This window comes from Ixodes scapularis, unplaced genomic scaffold (genome assembly GCF_016920785.2).
Source record: "Ixodes scapularis isolate PalLabHiFi unplaced genomic scaffold, ASM1692078v2 PGA_scaffold1__304_contigs__length_218370807, whole genome shotgun sequence".
NCBI classification, from domain to species: domain Eukaryota; kingdom Metazoa; phylum Arthropoda; class Arachnida; order Ixodida; family Ixodidae; genus Ixodes; species Ixodes scapularis.
Genome location: NW_024609846.1, coordinates 5,763,032 through 5,785,405, shown reverse-complemented (window position 1 = coordinate 5,785,405; position 22,374 = coordinate 5,763,032). Strand labels below are relative to the sequence as shown.

At 42.3% G+C, this 22,374-nt stretch overlaps 1 protein-coding gene across 1 annotated transcript; it reads right to left on the bottom strand.

Moving 5' to 3' along the window:
* Nucleotides 1-4,419: 4,419 nt before the first annotated feature.
* Nucleotides 4,420-18,280, bottom strand: LOC115322458. Its single transcript, XM_042290608.1, has 5 exons — nt 18,232-18,280; nt 16,410-16,507; nt 10,888-10,986; nt 4,798-5,084; nt 4,420-4,423 (listed from the first exon to the last, which is right to left on the bottom strand). Exons 1-5 carry the CDS (start codon nt 18,269-18,271, stop codon nt 4,420-4,422), a joined length of 528 nt encoding a protein of 175 aa, XP_042146542.1. The 5' UTR covers nt 18,272-18,280.
* Nucleotides 18,281-22,374: the final 4,094 nt, after the last annotated feature.

Sequence of the window (22,374 nt, the reverse complement as noted above, 5' to 3'; positions counted from 1 at the left end):
CATTGTGGATGCTTAGAATAAAACAGAAATACTAAGGTATTCCGTGCACAATCGACACTGTTGAATTTTTTTTTTTTTGTGTTGTTGCTTGTGTTGCGGGAGTGCAGTCATGGTGGACTTCAATCTGAAGTTCTGGTAAGATTAAGGGTCAAGCGAAATCATTTCAAAATGGCTGCTACTTCAAATGGCAGCACGGGCGATGTCCTGGTCGCGTTAATTTCACAAGTAATTATAATTTGACTTTATGGAGTAACGCGTGGAGCGGTAATTAATTGGAGGGGGAGGGGTACCCTACAGCACTTTGAACTAAGGGGATCGCAGACATTTCAATTCTCATTATTCCCTTTCGGAAGCTTCGTAGACCAGGAATGACCTGAACTTAAAGCAGAAGGAGTATGCCAGAGGTTCGACTGCAAACATCATTCAGGTATGGTCAATTCAAATCGTTCGAGCAGGTGATTTGCAGCGTACCGTGCACTTTTGGTTATCGTATACGCGAGAAACAACAACGCTATGATAAAGCTGTCTAAAGATTGCTGGAAATCGTTCAGGCTCACCCTTCATTTTTCGTTCTTTTTTTTCTTTTGAAGAATGCAGAATATTAATACAGAAAAGAGTGACAACCATGTAAATGTTTATTGGACTTTATGAAGTCATCCCAAATTTTTTTTAAATTTACTTTTAACAAACTTTATACTCCACGCACATTGCAGTCTGGTAAGCGTTTGTTTTGTCAAAAGAGAAAGTGCTCATGGACTGCACATAAATAATAACGTCGGTGCAGCCCATGCAGCTTTTGTGAAAATAAGTACAATTTCCATTAACCCCAAAGTAGCGTTTTACACATTTAATAAGTCTTAATTCGCCTCTGTTCTCTAAAAAATCCAAGCGTTTTCACTTTTTACAATGTGTACTGAACCTCTGTTTAAAAATGATGTGCCGATTGTGAATTAGAGCCCTGAAGACAAATGAACACCAACAACTTCAACCCCAAGCCGCTTTTCTTGCTTTGAGAAAGATAACTGACCGCAGCGGAACCAGGTTGAGAAGTTCGTCATAATCCCATCTTTGTAGCCGTCTTCAAATTATATGAAACCACGAACAACGGAGAATGTGGCTTCCGTTACAGGCTGCTTAGGTCGGTGATGGTCTAGCGAATATTACACATGTGCAGATAGACCAGGGGTAAGAGAAGTCGTGTCCAGCTTCGATATGACCCGACAAACCCTCGTGGTGTGTGAGCGCTTTGTCTCGGCGCGCCGCGTAGCTGGGGACCCGTTCGCGACGCCGCTCTATGATCTCGTGGCTGCGTAGGGTGCACGGTGGAAGAAGAAAGAGGTGTCTGAACACGGCCAGAGAGGGGGTCTAGATTCTATTTGGGCTTCGCGCATCTTCCGGCAAGGGTATTGTAGGGATGAGACTCCACGCGCAAGCGTGGTGGAACGGCGCGCGGCCTCGAAAATCTCTACACGAATAAGGCCCATTCCTCGGGCTTCTTTTATATTGTGCCATCTCACGGTGTTTGCCATAAATGGGAGCCAGTCGTTGATACACCAACTCCGTGGCAACGCGGCGCCGGTCAGACACCTCTATCTTGTTTCACCATGGTGGGTTACGTGCGCTGGCGGCGCCCGTCGATGCAGCTGCGTTCCTAGAGCTGGCGCGTTCTTTCACACGCCGGCATCCCTCGAAAATCTCGTTGTATCTTTTCTTTGCACTCCTGGTGACTGGGCAGAGCATCGCAGCAGTCTTTGTTGAAACAAACTGACTTTCTCCCGTTCAATAACTTTAAAGCCATAACATGCGACCGCAGTTAGACGACGGTAAAAAGTGACTGCGAAGCATTTGTTCGGCTGCATTGAGTGTAAATAGAAATGGGTTTATTTAAAAAAGAAACAATGACAATCTTGTCATTTTCGCATATATTGTATCTGTGTGTATGTATGTAAATGTGCATACATCTACGCAAAGTATGCTGAATTGGAGCCTCACAAAGACAGCAGCAATATGAAGAAGAGCTCTGCTATCAAACACACTAATACGGGTAAGAAGTTTGTTTCAGCCATCAACAGAAAAAAAATAAACTGCAAATCACGCGACCAGGAGGTTGAGTAAAGGGTTCCTCGCTAATTGAGGTCCGTTTAGATACTTGCATTTGACTGTGACCGACTGACACTAGAACGGTTTTTAAGCACCTTAGGATGGCTAACAACCGGATGGGCAGCAATGCGGAAGACCGTAAGCCGTCACAAAAAGGCTTAAAAAACGGTCTTGTCTCTCTCGGTCGGAGGCAAACGCAAGTGTCTGAACGGGTCTTTATTTTATGTATTTGAGGATATCCACATATTAAAAAAATGTTTTTAAAATTTTCAGCACGTTGCGCTCTGTTGGAGCACCCGCCTTTTCGGATCTGGCAACCTGACATTTATACAGCTTGCGCCGCCGATCAAGCTAGCCAATAATATTCTTTGCTTTATCAATGTATTGCCTGTTACCTCTAGAATAAACGGGTCATATGATAAATTATATGATATAATATATTGTTTTAAAGCTGTTGCCTAATAATTATGGCAAAAGTATAGAGTACCATGCCCCTGATATGACGTGCTACCATCGAGAGACAGATTGGTTATTTGAGGTGCGGGAAATGTTAGGACATTTCCAAATTTGTAACATGTCTCCAGATAAAACGTGTTTGAGTTTACCATATAGTCTCGTCTTCGTACGTTTTTATGTGGCATGTTATTGTGTTCTATTGTTAGTTTTATTTAAACGAAAATATAGCTGAATATTTCTCTTAACGTTCTTAGCGATACGTGTGAGTGCAAGCATTTTTCAGACACGCCAATGCTTTTTTCAAATAAATTGTGTTTTTTGGTTGAGTAATATTTGACATAGGGCTTTTTCACAAAAAATACTTTTTGACTTCCGGCAGGTAAAGTTCCACCGAGATGAAGAGCAGCGTCCGCCACTTTCCCTTTAGTCTTCATGCAGAGGTTAAGTTCTTATTAGCGTCGTTTTCGGTGTTGATGAAACGCTCGGGCGTGTCGAGTGGTTAAGTCGACGGGTGAACTCTGTCATTACGACTAGGAATTTATTGGGGCTGCAATATACTCATAAGCTTTTAGATGCGGAGCATCTCTTGCTCGGGTCTATGTCCCGCGGCGTCGTAGTCCGCACTCACACTACGCATGCGCAACTCTCCTCGCTGCGCGTGTGTTCTCTCTCTCTCCAACAGCTGCGCGAAGTGCACGCAGCTACCAGCTGCGTCCTTCTCTCCAACAGCTGCGCGTGCGTTCTCTCTCTCTCCAACAGCTGCGCGAAGTACGCGCAGCTACCAGCTGCGTGCACTTCGCGTGCGTTCGCTTCTACTCACACCGCGCGAGCAGGCGCAACTCTCCTCCTCTAGTCTCCTCTCCTTCAAGTGTGAATATAAGCAGCGGTAGCGCGCTGCGCGCGTTCAAGGGGAGGAAGTGGCCGAGTGGGCTAACGCGTCTTAGCTCGGAGCATGGAGCGAAAGCTTGCGCTGGGAACCTTCTGGGTTCGAGTCCCCGCCGCCCCCGCCCGTTTCGATCTGGATGAGTTTCGTACCGGCACGCGTTCGTGTGATCGCTACTGCGTGATGCACGTTAACAAATCCCAGGTTAGCGGTTGTACTGCACTGGCTAAATTTCTCATCTACAGCTAAGAGACCGATTACCCGTTGAGGCGCATCTCCATAAAGGCTGTATAAACATCAAGAGCAAACCAATTTCTGCGCGCGTTCAGTTCACCGCTGTTGACTCCACTTCACTCCGTTCTTCCGATGAAGTGTGATGGAACGATGCTCCGCATCACCCCATGGTTCCCCTCAGGAAGATGGTGTAATTTTTTATTCAAAGCAGCCCGACGTTAATTATGGGAGTCATTTTGGCCTCGGACATACGGGTAGACTTCTCTCTCGACGACTCGTCTTAAGTCCGAACAAACTACGGTATGTTTAAAAGTCAATTACCAGCGCACGCTCCTTTCTGTTCCTGACTACTCTGGCTGATATAGGACTGGATAACATCAGCACTGCGTCCAGGCATAATTTAAACTGGGAGTACGTCAGGCGACATCACTTTATAGTACACACCAAAAGATAAACTGGTGTTTGTGTGTCATACAATGCACTATAATGACAAGCTTGTTCCCACGAGGAGGTCATTTTCCCGATGGTTCAATATTTGTACATAAACCATCTGTATCATTCTGTCCCCTCCTCCTCCAAACTGGCTGCTTCCTTCTAGATGTATATGTAAAACTGAGCTTGTCGCACATTTCTCTGGGTGAAATGCGTCGAACTCTGCAGCATAGACAGTATAAAGGTATCGAAGCAAAAGTATGGCATTCACAATGTATGCGACCTTCGTTAAAAGGAAACCGACCCGAAAGTCACTATCTTGAATAAAGGGGGATGTAACATTATATGTATATATTTTTTTTTTTAACAAACGGAAACCACGAATGGAAGGTATACCATGGGTTGTTTATTGAAACATAAGACCTCCGATAAAAGCGCGTTCCACCTCTTCCATTGCCGGTGCGTTTCTCTGGCTTCTAGTTTCTTAGCTGTTCCCTGTCTATCTTTCATCTTGGCCTTCGTTCTCCTTGTCTTTTTCCTCTTCGTCCTTTTCGTCCTCTTTGTTCTCATTCTCCTCTTTCTCCCCTCTCTCCTCCTTTTCCTTGTCTTGCTCTTCCTCCTCTTTCTCCTCTTCCTCTTTTTCGCCCGCTTTGTCCTCATCTTCCCCTTCCTTCTCTTCGTCTGGTTCGTACTGATATTGGTCGTCCTCGTCATTATCCTTTTCCTCGTCATTATCCTCATTCTCATCATCTTCCTCTTTCTCGTCTTGTTTATCATTCTGTTCAGCTTCCTCATCCGCCTTGTCTGGCGTCACAGGTGGTTCCTCTTCGCCTGTTGGAGTCTTTGGTGTTTTTCCAGACTTTTTTCCTGGTGGCACCTTATCCTTTCGTGAATTCTTCGACACGTACTCCTTATAGGTATCACTCTCTGGATGATGGCAAGCCTCGTTTATACACAAGCTTTGCAGGCCCCATCCGTACTGCACAAATGAAAGATTAAAAAACACATTAACGCGACTGCAATAAGGTACTCTTGTCGAAGAAAATCCGGCGTCGGCGGAGGCATTGGTGGGGCAGGAACATCCCGGTATGCACCTGGTGACGTCACACGTGATATCACAAGGGTTACATCTTTGCGCTAAATTTGGCGGCAATATTTTCCACTATATATGTGGGGAAAATGTCCCGCTAAATTTGGCGAAAAACATTTCCGCTAAATTTGGCGGGAAATATTTCCGCTAAATTTAGCGGGTTGATAGGGTCATGACGACACAGCTACGTGTGATGTTTCATACGCTACGTGCGACGTCACGCATTACATCACACGTGTGACGTCACACGTGATGTTACGCGTGTGACATCGCCTCACAGGACATCGCACTGGAATTTCAAACGACCCAAAACGCTCACGTCTGATGTCACGGTACACGTGACGCTACCAACAAGTGGTTTTTTTATGAAAAGACTTCGCGAACGGTGCCCGATAACGCTATCGTGTTCCACTATTAAAGGCGCTTTTTTGTACAACGCTTTCTATGGTAATAATAAACTTTATTCAGACTCAGTAGTTTGGGCTGGTGGGCAAAAGACGATATAACGCCGCCTGACGAGGCTCCGCCAGCCGTGTACATCGTTTAGCAGCAGAGGTAAAAAAAATATTATAGAAAAAAAATAATTTTCAACGGCATTCAGACAATCATTATACAAAACCTAAAATGGTATCGCCAGTAGTAATATAAATGCACATAACACTCGCGTACCATCCAAATTAAAAGTATTAATACATTATCATGAGCACACCTCACACTGCCTACGTCACAACCGTACAATCAACAATAGTAGAAAAAGCATTCAGCAGGAAGTAAGCTTTTACACTCTCTTTAAAGCTAAAAGACGAAACAGCATCGTTAACTATTTCTTCAATTTCTAAATACTTATTTAAAAATTGAGGAACTTGATGTGCTAAGCTTTGTAAACCGCAATTAGTTCGAGATTTTGGTGTCATATAATTTTGATCTCTGAGATCATAAGGTGTGCTTTTAACTTGGTAGAGCTCGTAGAACTCCGCGCGGTCACTACTAATCTGTTTATATGTGTGTGACCGTTTGAAACCAAAGCGGAAGATACAATCTCGTAATATTTTTGGAAACAACAATCATGAACCTTTTAGATTGTTTGGTTCTCAAACATAAATATATGTCAAACAAAACACTACTACGGCACTGATAAGCAATTTTACGGCTAAAATTTTACACATCGATCATTTCTGCAGCCATTGAGAGGTGTAAACACGGAGTAAGTACTGGGCGGGGCATAGCGGGCCGTGACATTCAGATTTCCCACCTACATTCCGTCTGGCGGAGTAAATATTGAAAGAAAACGTTTTTTCGTTGACTTCTTTTTAGTTACGTGCATTAGGTCTTTTAAAATTCTAGCCTTTCATTTTAGTGCATCTTCAAAAGCACGATCATAAAAAGGCTCGAAACCGCATTCGTTTTCCTTTAACTGGGGGGAAAATTATTTCTTCTTTATTTTAGAAAAGACCTTCTTCCTGGAGGCACCAAAGTTGCTACCTAAGACACTTCTTTGGTTGCTTCTTAGGCTGCTTCTTAGATTGCTACCTAAGAAGCATTATGAAACAGTGCTGCACCGAGCTGTAAACTATAAAATGAGTCACGGAGCAAAAATAGCAAGTTCATTGTTATGAAGAACTGAGCTCAGTCATCAATGAGTTGCTTTTCTAAGAGTCGTTCCGAGCTCCCTTGGGCGCTACCCAATTGTTTCTCCGAAACCCTGACGTGCGAATTACTCTACAGCCACTGCCAGGACGAGAACTGCAGGGAACAGCAAGAGTTGTGCCGCTTCCAGCGCTTGCTTCCCACCATCGACGACGCTTGGGACTATCGCGAGCGACGAGCCTGGTCGCGCTGCCGGAGCGCGGCGATAGACACCGAGCAGGACACATAGCTTCCGAAACAGAACACTCATCGGTTAGTGGTTTACCAATTGGATCTATATTTTACATTGTACCGGAATGGCCGATGAGTGTAACCATTTATTAAATATAAAATGAAAATAAACATCCGGTTCTTTTTCTTTTTTTTTAACAAAACTGCAGGCCTTTGGAGGCGTCAAATGAGGTACACACTGGATGGGAAAAAAGCGTTAAAGAGACGACGGGAACGTTAAAGGATGGGCAACGCAATGGAGTGATATTGGCTACTGAACTTTAATTTTAGAACATAATTATGTGTTTATTATTAAGCTTCAGTTGACGACGAACTAAAAAGAGTGCCATTGGGTAACCGACTAGCTCAAGTACATACATACCCGTCTAGTATATATTCATAGTACATACATAAATGCATACCATTCTTCTATAATAATAAACAAATGACCATTTAACCCTTAACACGTTATTCACTTAAATTTGATTTAGAGGACACAGCAGTTAAAAAATAGCGCTACTTCTGATATATTAATATCCCCAATATTTATTTGTTTATTTATTTGAATACCCACCACGCCAAAAAAAAAAAGACATTACAGTACACACAAAAACTATATATGATGAAAAAATTATAACAAATATGAAACGTCGTTATACACGAAAAAAAAAACACAACAAATTTAAACCTTAGAGGCACATGAATATGAGAGTTAAGCATACAACTGGCCTTCGTAAAAAAAAAAAAAGAAAACAGCTCTGGCATTGAAATTTCTGCAACCTTATTAGGTAATTTTTTCCAGACATCAATTGACCGCGAAAAAAAAAGGAACACTTAAAAAGATCAGTTTCAGATTTATATGGACGAATTTTTTTGTGTTGTTTCTGAGAGACACGGAAGCAGGCTGTAGGAGATATGCTTATTTGGAGATATAAGTATTTACGTGAAAAATGTTAAATAAAGGTTTCAAGGGTATTACCGCCTTTGACTCGTAGGCATTGACGTCTGTGTCTCGGAGGCCTCCAACCCAGGGACGACTTAAGGTCAGTAACACTTACTCTCAAATCATAATTTACCGTAACGAACCTGGCAGCGCGATTCTGGATTTTTTTCAATGTGATCATCTAAATTCAGGCTATATAGGGGTCCCAGATTGTACACGCATAATCAAGAATAGATTGTACATGTGAAAAATACAAGGTTTCTTTTAGCAATCATGAAGCTAAGCTAAAATTTCGTTTAAAGAAACCTAGTGACCGACTAACATTTGCAGTGATATAACCAGCACGTTTGTTCCCAGTTCGATTTGATGAAAAAATAACTCGTAGATATTTCACATGCTCCATTTAAAACACCAAGCTTTAATCTTATCCAAGTCGCTTTGGAGGGAAAACATGTAAGTGTTGCAAGCGACGTCTCTGTATAAAACACAGCCATCGGCATACAATCTTATGTTAGAGGAAACGTTTACAACTATATCGTGAATACATATTAAACACAAGAGAGCGGCTCTTAACACCGATCCCTGAGGGACACCAGAAGTAACATTTACATATGGGGACTGGATTCCATTAATTCCCATGGACTATTTCGCTGAATTCAAGTAATCACCTATCCTCCAAATAACGTTCGGATCAATTAAGCTTCTGAAGTTTAAACATTGTTGCTTTGCAATCATCGAGGTTTTGATAATCACAGATTCGAACGCAGAAGACGGACTCAAAATGAAATAAAGTTGAGCATACTAGGCCGCGTATTATGATTGCTTTTATTTCAACTTGAGTCTGTCTTCGGCGTTCTAATCTGCGATTATCAAACTCTCCTTGACTGCGGAGCACTAATATGATACCAGCAGACATGCAACGTTTTTTTAAGCTGGTAGTCAGTATAATAAAGCTAACCGCCAAGCGAAAGAAAATCAGTGTAAGAAGCGCTACTTATGCGAATACTGAATTTAACCCTCGCACGAAATCACCGGGAACTCCTCCATGACCAATTAGAAATATGCGTTCCTTGATCTGTCAGTGAATATAGCGGATATCCGAACTTCCATGTTCATCTTTAACTTTCTTTAACTGTAAATTTCTGGTAAAACTTGAAGTGACATTGATGAAACTTCAGGTGACACAAAAAGAAATGTAACAAAAATGAATTTTATAGAAGCGCTCTAATTTTTTTAGGGTTCTATATACATGGTGTTTTTTCTAACTTTTGTAATCATTGCTCGAAAAAAAGAAAAACCCATGCAAGCTACACCAGTCTCGTCTGTGCAAGAAAGTTGGTTAAAAAACTTTAGATGGAAGGAATTTCAGGAAGAGGCTGATATAGTTAAATATAATTTGTTAATTACTCCTTTAATTCAAGATAAGATGGATTACGTTAGGTTGACAATATTGACCGCAACGGCTATTTGAGGCTCAAACAATTTATGGATTACATTACAAGGCAACGAATTTCAAAACATTTCTCAAAACAAACCCTGCACTGTCACGCAGTCGGCGCTTCAACGAATGTCGCTACTTGTAGGAAGCTCTTATCCAGGGACTTAACGTGCATTCACGTTGAATGCGATGCTGGTATAGTGATGACATGACTGAACCGCCTACGACACTCTGCTGAGCATAATTATGGACAGAATTCCGAGCGCTCTTCTTGCCTCCAGATTCGAAATATGGTGACAAAATCCCGACAACTTACAGTATTATATCTTCAAACTCGTCGCCCTGACCCAAAATATTTATATTTATTTTGCCTGCAACACTAATTACCATTGATACAGCCATTAAAGCATGGCTCTTATAAGCGTTAGTGAGATTTAGTTAACAAATTGGGGTTAATATGTAGCTCGCCATGAAACTAAAATCTATTTAACGTTCGCCTGTCTGGTACTACATATACTTCACAATATTAGATCGCACAGAATGACTTGACTAAGAAAAGCAATGACTGCATCAAAATACCTCTGATGAATGTTCACGCAGCATGATTAAAATCTAAAGCACCGCTAAGAATACACGTGTTGCGAAGATTAAATGTATCTTGAAATATACAACGCAGTGTTACTCTAGCGGTAAATCAACGTTGAAAAAAACGCCTGTAGTCCAGTACTGATTTTGCAGATGTGAGTTGATTCAGTGGATCAGTCTCATGTTTCGCTGCTGAGGTGTTGACCGTAGGCGCGTCCCAGTGCGTATAATACTAGGAATTTATTTCCGGCCGAGACCGGCATTGTTTCATGGTGTGCACAAAACAAATACCGTAGAAGGACTGAGCTCGTATGATTACATACCGTAGATTGTTTATTTCTCTGAACGAAGATGTCTCACCGCTACCACAGAAGAAATCGAACTCGCATTCAGGAGCACTTTTATAGTTAGCCTGAGATCTGAAGAAATTGATATCACTTCGGCGGGCTACATCCGGGCATCACAAGTTGTGATGCGGAAATCTCAACAGTAATAGGACAAAGTATAGCGCTGAATCAGAAGTAACTTCAGCCTTGATCACTGTGCGCACTCGGCGCTGCACTGCCTATGTGAAGCAACCTCTACGATGGACTTAGTACTTCGAGGTGCGAAAAGAATTTAAAGCTGCAGGGATTATTTTGTTTTTAGCGGCGACAATATATTGGATAATATTAAGTTTTGAGCTCGAATATATTAAGCCCAGAATAATAGAAAATATATGTGATATTTTTTTTAATTATTTTATAATTGACGCTCACCATTTTGTATGTATCGAATGCTGTTCGGCTTTCTTTACAGTTAACGTGCTCATTCATAAAATATACGTTTTCCGCATTTTGAGCAGTCTAATTAAACTCACTGAAACTTACCTCGCATTTCGTGCCCTCGGGATAGTACTTATTTACGTAGTGGTAGTGGTTGTCTTTGTTTGGGAGGCACCAGTAATTGCAGTTTTGGACGACTGTTTCCTGCAGAAGAGAAAAATATCTCAAATATTACCAATAAGTATGTTGCGCTTGTATAAGGAAATGTACAGTTTTCAATATTGTTAGCATGAACACGACTTCAAATTTTTTTACTTGATGAATATTTACTCATATTGATATTGATATTTATTTTAGCTATTGATATTTATTCTAGCTCCTGAGAATCGCTCCGCCAAAGAAAGGCAATCGCCCGTACCACGAAGGCCTACGGCGCCGTGTATATCGATGATGAAATAGTAATGTTTAGATGAAAGAAAAATGGACATTCTGGTTCAAGTGTAGCTGGTGGGTGAAACTGAGGGGATGTGGTGGGTGGTTATGTATTTTATTTTTTGGTCTTTGCTGCGGCTGGCTGTGGGCTGGTCTTGGAACGCCTTCACATTGTCAAACAGAGGCCGGACACAACGGGGGAACACGGGATGATAACCACGATTTTGGTACGTCACCTTTGAGTAGGAGAAGCCAGAAAAGGAAGTCTGCCAGTCGGGGCTGTGCTCCTCCGCGCAGCAACGGTCGTTTAGGCCTAACACTCTGCCAGCGAGAGACTGAGATGTAAGGTGACTATGATATACGGGCACGTAAAGAAGTGATACGTCCACAGTTCACGGGGGGACACATATGTATATCGTAAGCGTCGTTCATAACAGAGCCTATTGATGATGAAACTAGAGATATGTGCCCGGAGCCCAGAGAGAGATGCATGGTAACTGTTTATATTCATCTGTTTCGTCCTTCCTGGGCATGAAATGCTATCTAAATTTTGTCTAAATAGAACGTTTTTATTTTTATGCTTTGAATATATATTTGAATTAATTTTTTTAAATAAATGTCAAGAATCTAAATCTGTTAATGTACTTTTAACTGTTAATTTACAAAGCGTGGAATAGTTCCGAACAGCTCTCCCTCACGACGAACTAAAACCTGGCAGAGGAGGCAAAAAATGCAGGACCAACAGCGGAAGACACTGTGTTTTTTCTTTCTTCGCCTCCGTCTCGGGATTTAGTACGTCGAATAACAACTAATTCGCCTGGCTTGTGACGTTGTCTTCAATGAACACCCTATTCTCAATATTTTGACGGTCCGTAGGTTTGTCGCTCCGTCCGTGGATTTCTCAGTTAAATTTAGTGGGGAAAATTGACGTTAGTTTAACTGACATCATGTGTGGAAGCTGGAACCAATTCAGTGCGGAGAGGCAATTCAGCGGGGAAACTGAGGCCAATAGACGAATTTCAAAAAGCGTTCGCCGCATGCGTGAAGCCGCCACAACTTTAGTTCACAAGACGCATGCGGAGGTGCCACGGGTGGTTTGTGCCGTTTCGTTCTCCGCACGTGCAGAGTTCAAGCGAAGTTCGGACACGTGTGGAAAGACTAAATCTACACCAACGCACTGCGGCAACGGTGCGTCGATTGAATTTGAATTTGAACGAAATTTGAATTCACGTTACGTAAATGTGAATTCAGTTGTCCCGCTTTATTGAGCATGGTAAGTCACTTCACTTGACCTAACCATCAATTCAAAATTCTCTGCCAAATTTATCGGGATAGATTGGTGTCCTGCGACCTGCACTCCAACTCTAGTGAAAAATGTTATATGTGTAAGAAATGTCTTGGTCCAATAAGCGCGCATGCTCAAATAACGTAATATAAGAACATATAAGAACTAAACTAGAGTGTATGCGATGTTATAAGAAGCCTATAAGACGTTTCGTATAACGTTTTATAAAGCCTCATATTGTTCTTATATGTTCTTATACCGTCATTGCATGATCTTACTATCTTCTTTGATTATATGTGTTTCTTGGACAAGAAATGTCTTATACATACATGACTTTTTACCATGAAATGCAGTATCCCCACGAAATTTAAAGGTGAAACTGATGTCACGTGGCCTATGCACCAGTAAAGTTGTACCTAAATCTCGCGGGAAAATTGCTGTCGCCTGCCGTGTACACAGATTTTATTACCCCGCTAAACTTACTCAGCAAATTGACGTGAGGTGACCATTAGATCAATACAGTTTCACCTCTAAATTTAATGCGGGAATTGACACAACGTGTTCTATACGCCTATTCAGTTTTTCAGCCATGTTTGCCGGAAAACGTGTTAAAGATATACTCGTAGGTTCTTCCTGCTCCCTAATGGAGACTTTAGTGTCTTCTAAACGATTCAAATCTGTAGCTGCGCGGCCGACAGCCATTGCGGCGTCGACGTTCCTCTCGTACACGAAGTCGTTTGGACCTTCGAACCCCGAGCGGAGGAGTACAATTTCGAGGGGCGACGGGAGAAGAGGAAACCATGAGCATTCAGAAGGCAACGCCTCTAGGCGATCCGGGTCCGGTAGCCGGTAGAGACGCTTACATTGCGTACTCAGATACAATATTAATGGGCCATCGAATAATCATCATGATCATTATCATAATTTATTAAATGTTCAAGGTCCTTAAGGGCAATACGTAGTTAGTTAAATAAATTATATATTAGTAGGAATGACAACAATTTATAAAAACATATCGTTCCCTGTATTATGACTCACTAGTTACTCGAATTGCGATTGCCTCCTACGTAATTCGCAATTCCAGCATACTATAGGCGGCGCCACTCGTTTTCCAAAATGGCGGTTATAGTGAGGGTCGCAAGTGCGTGCCGGTATTCGCGACTCCAGCGAACTATAGGGGCCGCGCTAGTCAGGCAAAATAGCGGACGAAAGGCTCTTTCTTCGTTCAGCGCGCGGACCTGTATACCTTTTTGCACTGCAGGGTAAACTCGGTCTTACCTATAAAAGCAAAGCGATTTTTCGACGGTAGAATCCTTCTTCGAGACAGTGTGTAGGAATTACACGGCGTAAGGATAAAAATAATTACTGAAAACGATGTTTGTTTCAGTGCTGTCTACGAGAACCAAGCAGCGAGAGCAGACGATAAAGTCGGAACGATCTCCTCTCCCGAGCTTTTTTTGCGTTGCCGCTACGCGGCGTTGATTTCGCTGTAGGCACCAATACTAGTTGCTGAGTCTTTCTAGCGTGCTGGCTTCAGTGAGCGACACAAATTAGGGTGTTATGAGCGCAGGTCCCCCCTTTATTATAAAAACAAAGACGGTGTTTAGCGAAATATTTCCGCCAGGAGGAACGTTTCTATTGTAAAACGAAACCGAAACTAATCTCTATTCTGGATTTAATTGCTTGGTATAAGTGTGAGCATCGGATTATTTCATAGCTCAATGTGTGTCTTATAGGGTTATTATTAAGCTAAATAAGTTGTTTGCGAAAACCTTATTTTTTAGGACCTACGTGCCTGATTCAAGAATTCAAAATAATTTGGAGAGTTTCGTATTTCTTTAAAGACAGTCTTTCATACACCTTAGAGATAACGTATAACATTTGATTTGTTTACAAAAATCTGTGCTGATATATGCGTTTTCTAGCTCTCTTTTCTCGCTCATATAATTGTCACGTGAAAGAATGAACTGCGGAATTTGTAATGGGTTTTGCGGTATTCAGATCATTTAATGATTCAATTCCCAGCCATAAGACTGACAGAAACAATCTATATTTTACTAAATATTGCACGGGTGACTAGTTTAGAATATGTTGAAAAAACGTATAAATAACGAAAAACTCTTCTCACTACAAAAACCCAACAACGGAATCCGAGTCAGACAGCAGAAGTGTGCGTGTGTTTTAATTAGAAGCAACTCCTGACGCAAATGTCTTTATATTACATCTAGTGTTTCGCTGTTTGTCTATAATATGTCATAAATGACAAATAAGGAAGCGCATAATAACTGGAGAAACTAAACGTTTAATGGGGCGAGCTCGTGCCCAAAACAAGATAGAAGAAGGTTAATGTCGTTCAAAGATTAGGATCGAGCACTGGGGCGAGACGGACTCAGGCTCGCCATGCCGAGCCCATTATGGAAACACGTGGGCTCCTGAAACAATCGGCGTAGGAGGTTTGGCGCGTAGAACCATTCTAAGCTCGAATAAACAACAGGGACCTTGAATATGCCAGAACGCGCAATTTACTGAAACAACAAAAAGATGTACCCGAAGCCAGGCATCGAACCTCAGCCCTTCGCATGGGAGCCAAGCACGGTAACCACTCGGCCAGGGGCGTGCTGCCTATGCTTGACCAGCTGCGCCAGTGGCAATAGGTCTTGATAACGACGTTCAAATGTTCAATATACTCAAAATAAAGCGAAATGAGACCTTACCGAGAAGTATTTTATGGTGAAATGGCTATTTTTTGTGGTTGTGGCATTTATTTAGGGTCTACATTGCCACAATTCGTATTAATAACAATAACACAGAGGAGATATTTGAATACATAGTTTTTCGAGCTCTAATATAATTTGTTACTTATTATCTTATTTGAAACGGGCGAACAATTATGGCAATTAAAAATGTCCAAATTATCATCACTGGTGCCAATTGCAGCATTTAATTGTGGGCAACCATATGGACTACCAAAGTCGCGAATTCGACAATCCGGAAAACTTCCAACTACCCTCCCCCCCCCCCCTCAAAAAAAATAAATTCCCGGCGCATTTATTTTTTTTAATTCTTTCGCGACGTTGTCTTGCCAACGTCATGCCTCTCCAGTTAGAAGGACGCCTACCCGCTTGCACGTCTGCTCCCTGCAGCACGTTCCATGGGCGTTGGAAAACGGTGAAACGGTAGTGAGTTTTAGTATTCCGTATACGAGTGAACGCAAGTACAGTGCATTTGCGTTAGCGTTGCGTGTTTGACACAGCGCGTGCGTGGAGCCCGAAATTGCTGTCTTGGATTGGAACATGGCGACGACGCACACGCGCAGCGTGGATTACGCAACTCTAACGCAAACACACAGTACTTGCGTTTGCTTCTATACGCAATACTAAAACTCTCTACTAAGGTACAATTGAATTTCGGCTGCAGCACTACATTGGGACCGTGAATAGTGTTGTTTGCATTCGGATATAACATTTCGCAAGCCTAGATAGCGAGCAGTTTCGCCGTGCCCGCTGAGCAGGAGAACCGGGAACCCTCACTAGAGCGCTTCCCCTTTCTGCCGCGGGAGGGCGAGCAACCAGCTGGAGGCGCAAATAGCAGCTTTGACGAAGCCACGTTCGGGAGGGAGAGGAAAGCCGTTTGTACGAATTTTGAGTGGCGTGCGCTTTTAAATTGAAAGAGGTGGAAAGCGAAGAGGGGGGGGGGGGAGGTTAAGGGGTGAGATCGCAGGAAGGACGGTAAGGGTAAAAGTGTAGTTCCTCCTTCCCCTCCATTCCAACTGCTTGGGCTACGTTCATGCCCCGGTACCTTTGCGGACGCTAGGCCCAGCATGTGAGATAGGGTATGGATACTGCATTTCAGGTATTCTAGGACGCCTACAATAGAGGTCGCTGCGAATGTTTTATATAAATCGACCTACTCCCACTTCTTTGGCCTCTTGGTCCCTTTTTGCGCAAGATCGGTCGTCTTCCTCCTCGGCGTCTCCTGCTGGAGCACAGGTTACTATCGGCAGAAAGACTGCAAGGAATGTAAAAACGTTTCAATAGATTTATTGAAGAATATGAGTTGAGCTAAAGTGCCCTATTTATTGCGTGTTTGCAACATTTAAGCCTGTCTTGATCAACATAGAAAAAATGGAACCCTGAGCATTTGGGAATACATGAGATAATATTACAAAAATCAAGATTGTTTTAACTACAAATAAATTATCTATTTACATTTAATTATTACTCCAGATGAAAAGAGGAAAGGTTTCTCCAAATCAAATCCCGCGCATCTAAGTCTTCGCAGATTTCTGGGTACGCAGAACACTAGATACTACACAGAGAGGTTGGCCAATGGCGAGGTTTATTTTTTTTTACTAAAACTGTGTATGATTTTACTAGACAACGAGCATGACCATTCGCATACTTCTGTGATTCTTCGCGTACCATCACAGGTAAAAGATTTAAGTCGAAATGTTTTTTTACCTCGTCCCCTTATATATTTCAGTGATTCCTTCAGGAGTGGATTATGAAAAAGGAAACACACGGGCATGTCTTATAGTTATGGGCAAAACCCTGACCTTGTTATAACGGGACGTATTGTAAACTGCTCCCATGAAAAAGTCTTATAGGACAGACATACCAATCAACCTTTCGCGTGGTCATCAATATGAAGCTTTGCTAAGACACCTGAACACGCCAAGACACTAGAACACGTTAATACACCAGAACACGCCAAGACACTAGATCACGCAAAGACACCAGAACACTCCAAGATCCGTGTTTGAATTTCCGCTCTGGTGAAAAAGTCAGAAACACACCAGGCCAGGGCTGGTGGATTTTTAAATAGGGCATATAAATGAAAGAAACTCAACAACCAAGCAATCTGTTTTTTATGAAGGCATTTTGTCATTCTCCCGTCATTAGACCAATATTTACAGCCATGATGAAGAAAAAAGAACTGTAAAAAGTTACAAACGCAGTATTTACGAGATCTGGTCAAGATAATCTGGATGAAAAATGCTAACGATAGAGATTCCAAACGCTTTGTTTTAAGTTTTGTTAGAATTTCTACCTCAAACATCTCGCCACTGGTGTCCACGCTTCTTTGAAGCCGCAATTCCTACGCATCTAGGTATTTCTTGTCTATTTTTATTTGTTTACGTCTGACTTTCATTCGGTTAATTTCTACCTTTGGAGAAATACTGCTAAAAAGACGGAACGACCTATCCCCTAAATACAAAAACAACATGTGGCTCCACCCCGACACAAAAATTTGAATTGCCGCGAGAAAAAGCCCGCGTATCAATGGGAGGCTCAGGTGCTATGTAAGTCCTATTGATCATGCAAAAAGAATAGAATACTTTAGCCTTGTGCTATATTGTCTGTTCAGATATTATCAAGCTGCAGTGAAAAGCCAGATGAGGTGGTAGAATTAACGTGGGGGAACGGTGCATCAAAGTGCATCTTGAACCCCAGGAACGAAACAATCTTAGGCATCCTAGCACCAGTGTTTCGTGGACATAATTTTTCTTTCGCTAGTTCCAGCTCTGGTTTCGGGACGCGTCCAAATCTCCTTCTCGCTTGTCACTCAGTAGTTTCAACCCACATTACCCAGAACTTAACATTTTTGTGATGCAGAATGGTAATTCTAAATCCGTAAGAAAACGGTTCTATGTTAAAAACATACGAAATGTTTCTAACATAAAAATGGTCTGCTTGCTGAAACAGTGTTTTGCATTCACGAAAGCAAATTACCTGCCATTACAGCAAGAGCAGTGGATGCTGGAATCTTCATATTGGCTTGGGTTCGTCTTCGTAGAGCTTACAGAAGTCACGTTTTCCCTCTTCGATTTTATACGTCGTTGGAATGTCTGGAGCGCAGTTGTCAGTAAACAATATGAAAGAGTCAAAGTCAAGGATGAAATGGTTGTTTGCAGGTTTTATTTTCTGTCACTGAATCCGAACGTAACGAAAGGTAGCAACCAATGACGACCCTCAAGCAGAGCCGGAAATGCAACGTCACTCGCTCCGTCGTCTTTCAGTGGGTATAACACCACCTGCTAAACCGATCATGCGCATCATAGGCACCTTGTCCTCAGAAGTTCAGTTTGGCACTCGGGCTCCTGCGTCTTCTAGCTTTCATTGTCCTCTGACTTAAAGTGAAAGTAAGCAAAGCTGTCAAAAATCTCAAGTTTTAGATTGTCTTGTCTCTAACCTGCTTTTGATTGACAATCATGTGGAGTGACAGGGGACCTTGAAAGTAACCTTTACAATCCTAAGGGCCTACATGTTTTTCCTCATATATCCCTGATTTTTATGCTCAGAAAAGAAAACATATATAAACGAGAGAGATGATTTGATACTTTTGTTGAGCCCTCTTATCGCATAATTTATATTATTTTGTATACACATTTCTATTTTTTGTATGATAATTTATTTGCAAATTCAGAAGACTAAATGTTACCCATCATCAAAAACCTGAATCTTAGATATCGACGCTTGTGCCTGTCGAAATTAACTTCGAAACATTCCGCGGACGGTTGTCGAAATTATAAAGCAGGGGAACGGAGATGGAACTCATGCTGTTTGAGTCGAGAATACGAATATTTGTTTTTATTGAGTCATATCTAAACGAGGTTTAAATTATGTGTCCATCAAAATTGTTCGTACGGAATGAAATGTTTTGCTTGAACTCGACATGGCCACATTTGCAACTCAGAACGACAGATATCTAGTGACAAGAATAAACCAGTTCACATGTTCACCCAAACACCAGAGTTCCAGGTATTGACCACGGGCTAAAACAGCCCGTGGTGTAACATGCCTATGAACAATTGAAAAACGTAAGTAACAAGAACAATCGTACACAAGCCTGTGTATCCTTCTGTATATATCGCCGTGTTGTCGTTATTCTACTTTTGCTTGCTTATAGTTATCTCTATTTTTTTATGTTTCTTAAGTTAGTTCTTGCTCCGCTGTTGCAGTATGAGCTGATTAACACTTGCATTTTAGTATAAACCACCCAAGGTCTTGTCTGGTTTAGAGCCAGCAAATTAACTACTTTTGGAGTATCGGCGATTCATATTTCTAGTTTCTAGGGTCAACTGCTATTTCGGCCCGTAATACAGAGCGGCCGCAATGGGTGGTGGCTACAATTATTAAAAGTACGACTACCTGCGCTTGAGTTACTGTGCCGGAAAACTCAGGCAATAGCAATTTGCTTTACCGTGCTGTCACAATTTTGTAGAAAAAAAAAACATTCTTGGTGTGGTTCATATAAAGTTTGAGATAACTGGCAGCAATGATTTGAAACGCCTTGATGGCTGACATGTCGTTACTTAGAAGCGTAGCTATTTCAAGCCTCTACTCAGACCATCTGAACTTTTGATTTTAATTATTTTTTATTTACATAGTGGGGCAAGGGTAACGCGGCAAAAAGACGGGTATCGGTGGCGGATTGGCCTTGCGCACGCCGTCCCGGAGTACATGGAGCGAAAGCTCGCACTGCAGAACCCAGGAACCTGGGCTCAATCTTCACCCCTACCCGTCTCGATCTGGATGAGCATTGTAACGGCGTGCGGTACTGTATCACTACCGCACGGTGCACGTTAAAGACCTTAGGCTAGTGGTTGTACTGCACTGGCGAAATTGTTCATCCATAGCTGAGAGGACAATTCGCTTGTTGAAGGTAGGCCAGTTTCAACGTTGTGCAAACGTACCCACAACCAATTTGTCAAGTGCACGAAGCAATTCGATTTTGCCCGACGTGGCCCTATCGCCCGATTACACTGCTTTTCAGGCGAAAACAAAAACAATATATATTAAAGAAGTACAACGAGATACACCAACAACGATCAGAACAGCATATTTTGTACAGAGCTTAGACAATCATCAGTGCTTGCTTAACACTTTGGCGACGCAAAATAGGCCAGGTAATACAACTCACGACCAATGAGAACACTACCTGAAAGTATTCACTCAACGTGACAGTACAGAAGGTACTGTTTTATACTATTTTAAGCTATGATTTGAAGCACATGCCGAAGTAATTTCCACAACTGCTAGATGTTTGCTTCAGAAATTCGGTATTAAGTATGCGAATAGGGGATGTCCATAATTCGTTTTAAACCAAGGTATTCTACATGAGCCTTGTCGAAGATTGTGTGTTGTATTACTAGAAAGAAGTGCGTCCGTAAAACGAGACTGGTCACGAATTATTTCGATATACATATGCATTGCAAGTTTAAGAAGGAACAGATGAAATATGGTTAGAAAACTTCGTTTAAAAAATTGCAAGAAGATCCATTGGTAGATTTCTAGGGAAATGGGAAATACCATACACCTTCCCCCCTCTGGGAATGACTAACGCTAATCCCCTCACTCTTCTCTTATGGCTTTGCTTTTGCTTCCTCTCGCTTGTCGCCGTTTTTATCCTCGTTACGGGGTCAGTATTCGCGTTTCCCGAAGGGGGACATGTGTGGCGTTTCTCAAGGGTCATGCTAACGCATTCCCTTCGAATCCACCAATGGGCGTTCCTGTAATTTTTTCACTCCTTTTATGTACACAGTGTCGGGGTACGTCAACGTCAACGGATACGGTCAGCCATACCACTCGTGGAAGGAACCGCATCCATATCACTAGTGGAGGGGACCGCATCCATCGTTTTAACGACACACGCACATCGCAGCCCAAGCAACGCTACAACGGAGACCCAGAGCGCAGAACAACCGGCGACTGCAGAGCGGCAACTGAGCACGCCCGCATTCCACCGTGCCGCGGCGCCCGCGCTTCTCTGGCTCCGCGCCAGATGTGCGACACTCCTTTGAAAAAACGATGGGGCTCGTTTTGACGAAAGCGCCGGTGGTGTCTGTTAGTTTGTCAGCACCAAGAAGAGATGGAGAGGTGTAAGCGTGCTGGCGTCAGCGCTACAGACCAATGGCAGCGTCGGACGCCTCACCCCCATTCACCTCTTCCTCCTCCCTCCGGCGCTGACAAACGAAAAACACCGCCGTGTTTTTGTCACAATGCGAGTTCAAATGGTAGCGCATTTAAAGAACAGGCTTTGTGCTCAGTATGCTCAATCATTTCTATAGACGTTACTGCTTTCATTTTCTAAAAACAAATCTAAAAACAAACCTATCAGTATTTCTTTTAGTCATTTATCGCCAAACTAGTAGACAGTCATGGAGATGAGGGTGTACCAATGTGTAGTACAACTGACGTTTTAACCATCATGGAACCAGCAATCTAATTTTGAATAAAACAATATATCTGGACCTTTTGCATTGGTGCTACTGACAATATGAATTGTATGAAAGAATTCGGAACAATGTGTCGCAAATCGCCGTGCAATTGAGTTGCTATGTGGAACGTTTTTTGTTTAGCGCTAGTGGTGCTAAACCACTAGCCTTAAACAAAGTGTTTAGAGGAGTCAGTGCAGTTAGTGAGAATTACAGTTCGAGCTATAGTTAGGCCTAGACGTAGTTAGAGTAAGCACACAACACATACAATGCTTTAAACACTGCTCCCATACAAATACCACAAACACACGTCACACGATTAATCTAATCACGCGGATCGCTAACATCCTTGACTGCCCATCAGTCCTTTATGCTGACTATTTGAGTGCGCAATCTTGTCGTGTATCACCGCGGCAGTGAATAATGTCGCAAATAAACTGCTCTTTTCGCACCAATAGAATTTTTCAAACTATTCAAGGCGGCCATCACCTAGTACAAAACTAAGGTAAGCATGGCAATTATATTCGACTGTCTATAAAACAACCTCCCCTACCGGTTCTTAGCATCCATGTCTTCGCTTTCCCGCATAGCAGCCGCAAGCCAGCTTTTTTGACGTTTACGTTTATCGGGAATTAAAGCGAATGCGCTCGCTGTCGGC

Bases quoted from the DNA above. Each gene is read 5' to 3' on its own strand.
- LOC115322458 (XM_042290608.1), bottom strand. From the start codon at position 18,271: ATGAAGATTCCAGCATCCACTGCTCTTGCTGTAATGGCAG. The intron at 16,508-18,231 runs GTAATTTGCTTT...CATTCCTTGCAG, and splicing joins TGCTCTTGCTGTAATGGCAG to TCTTTCTGCCGATAGTAACC. The intron at 5,085-10,887 runs GTAAGTTTCAGT...TCATTTGTGCAG, and splicing joins CCGAGGGCACGAAATGCGAG to TACGGATGGGGCCTGCAAAG.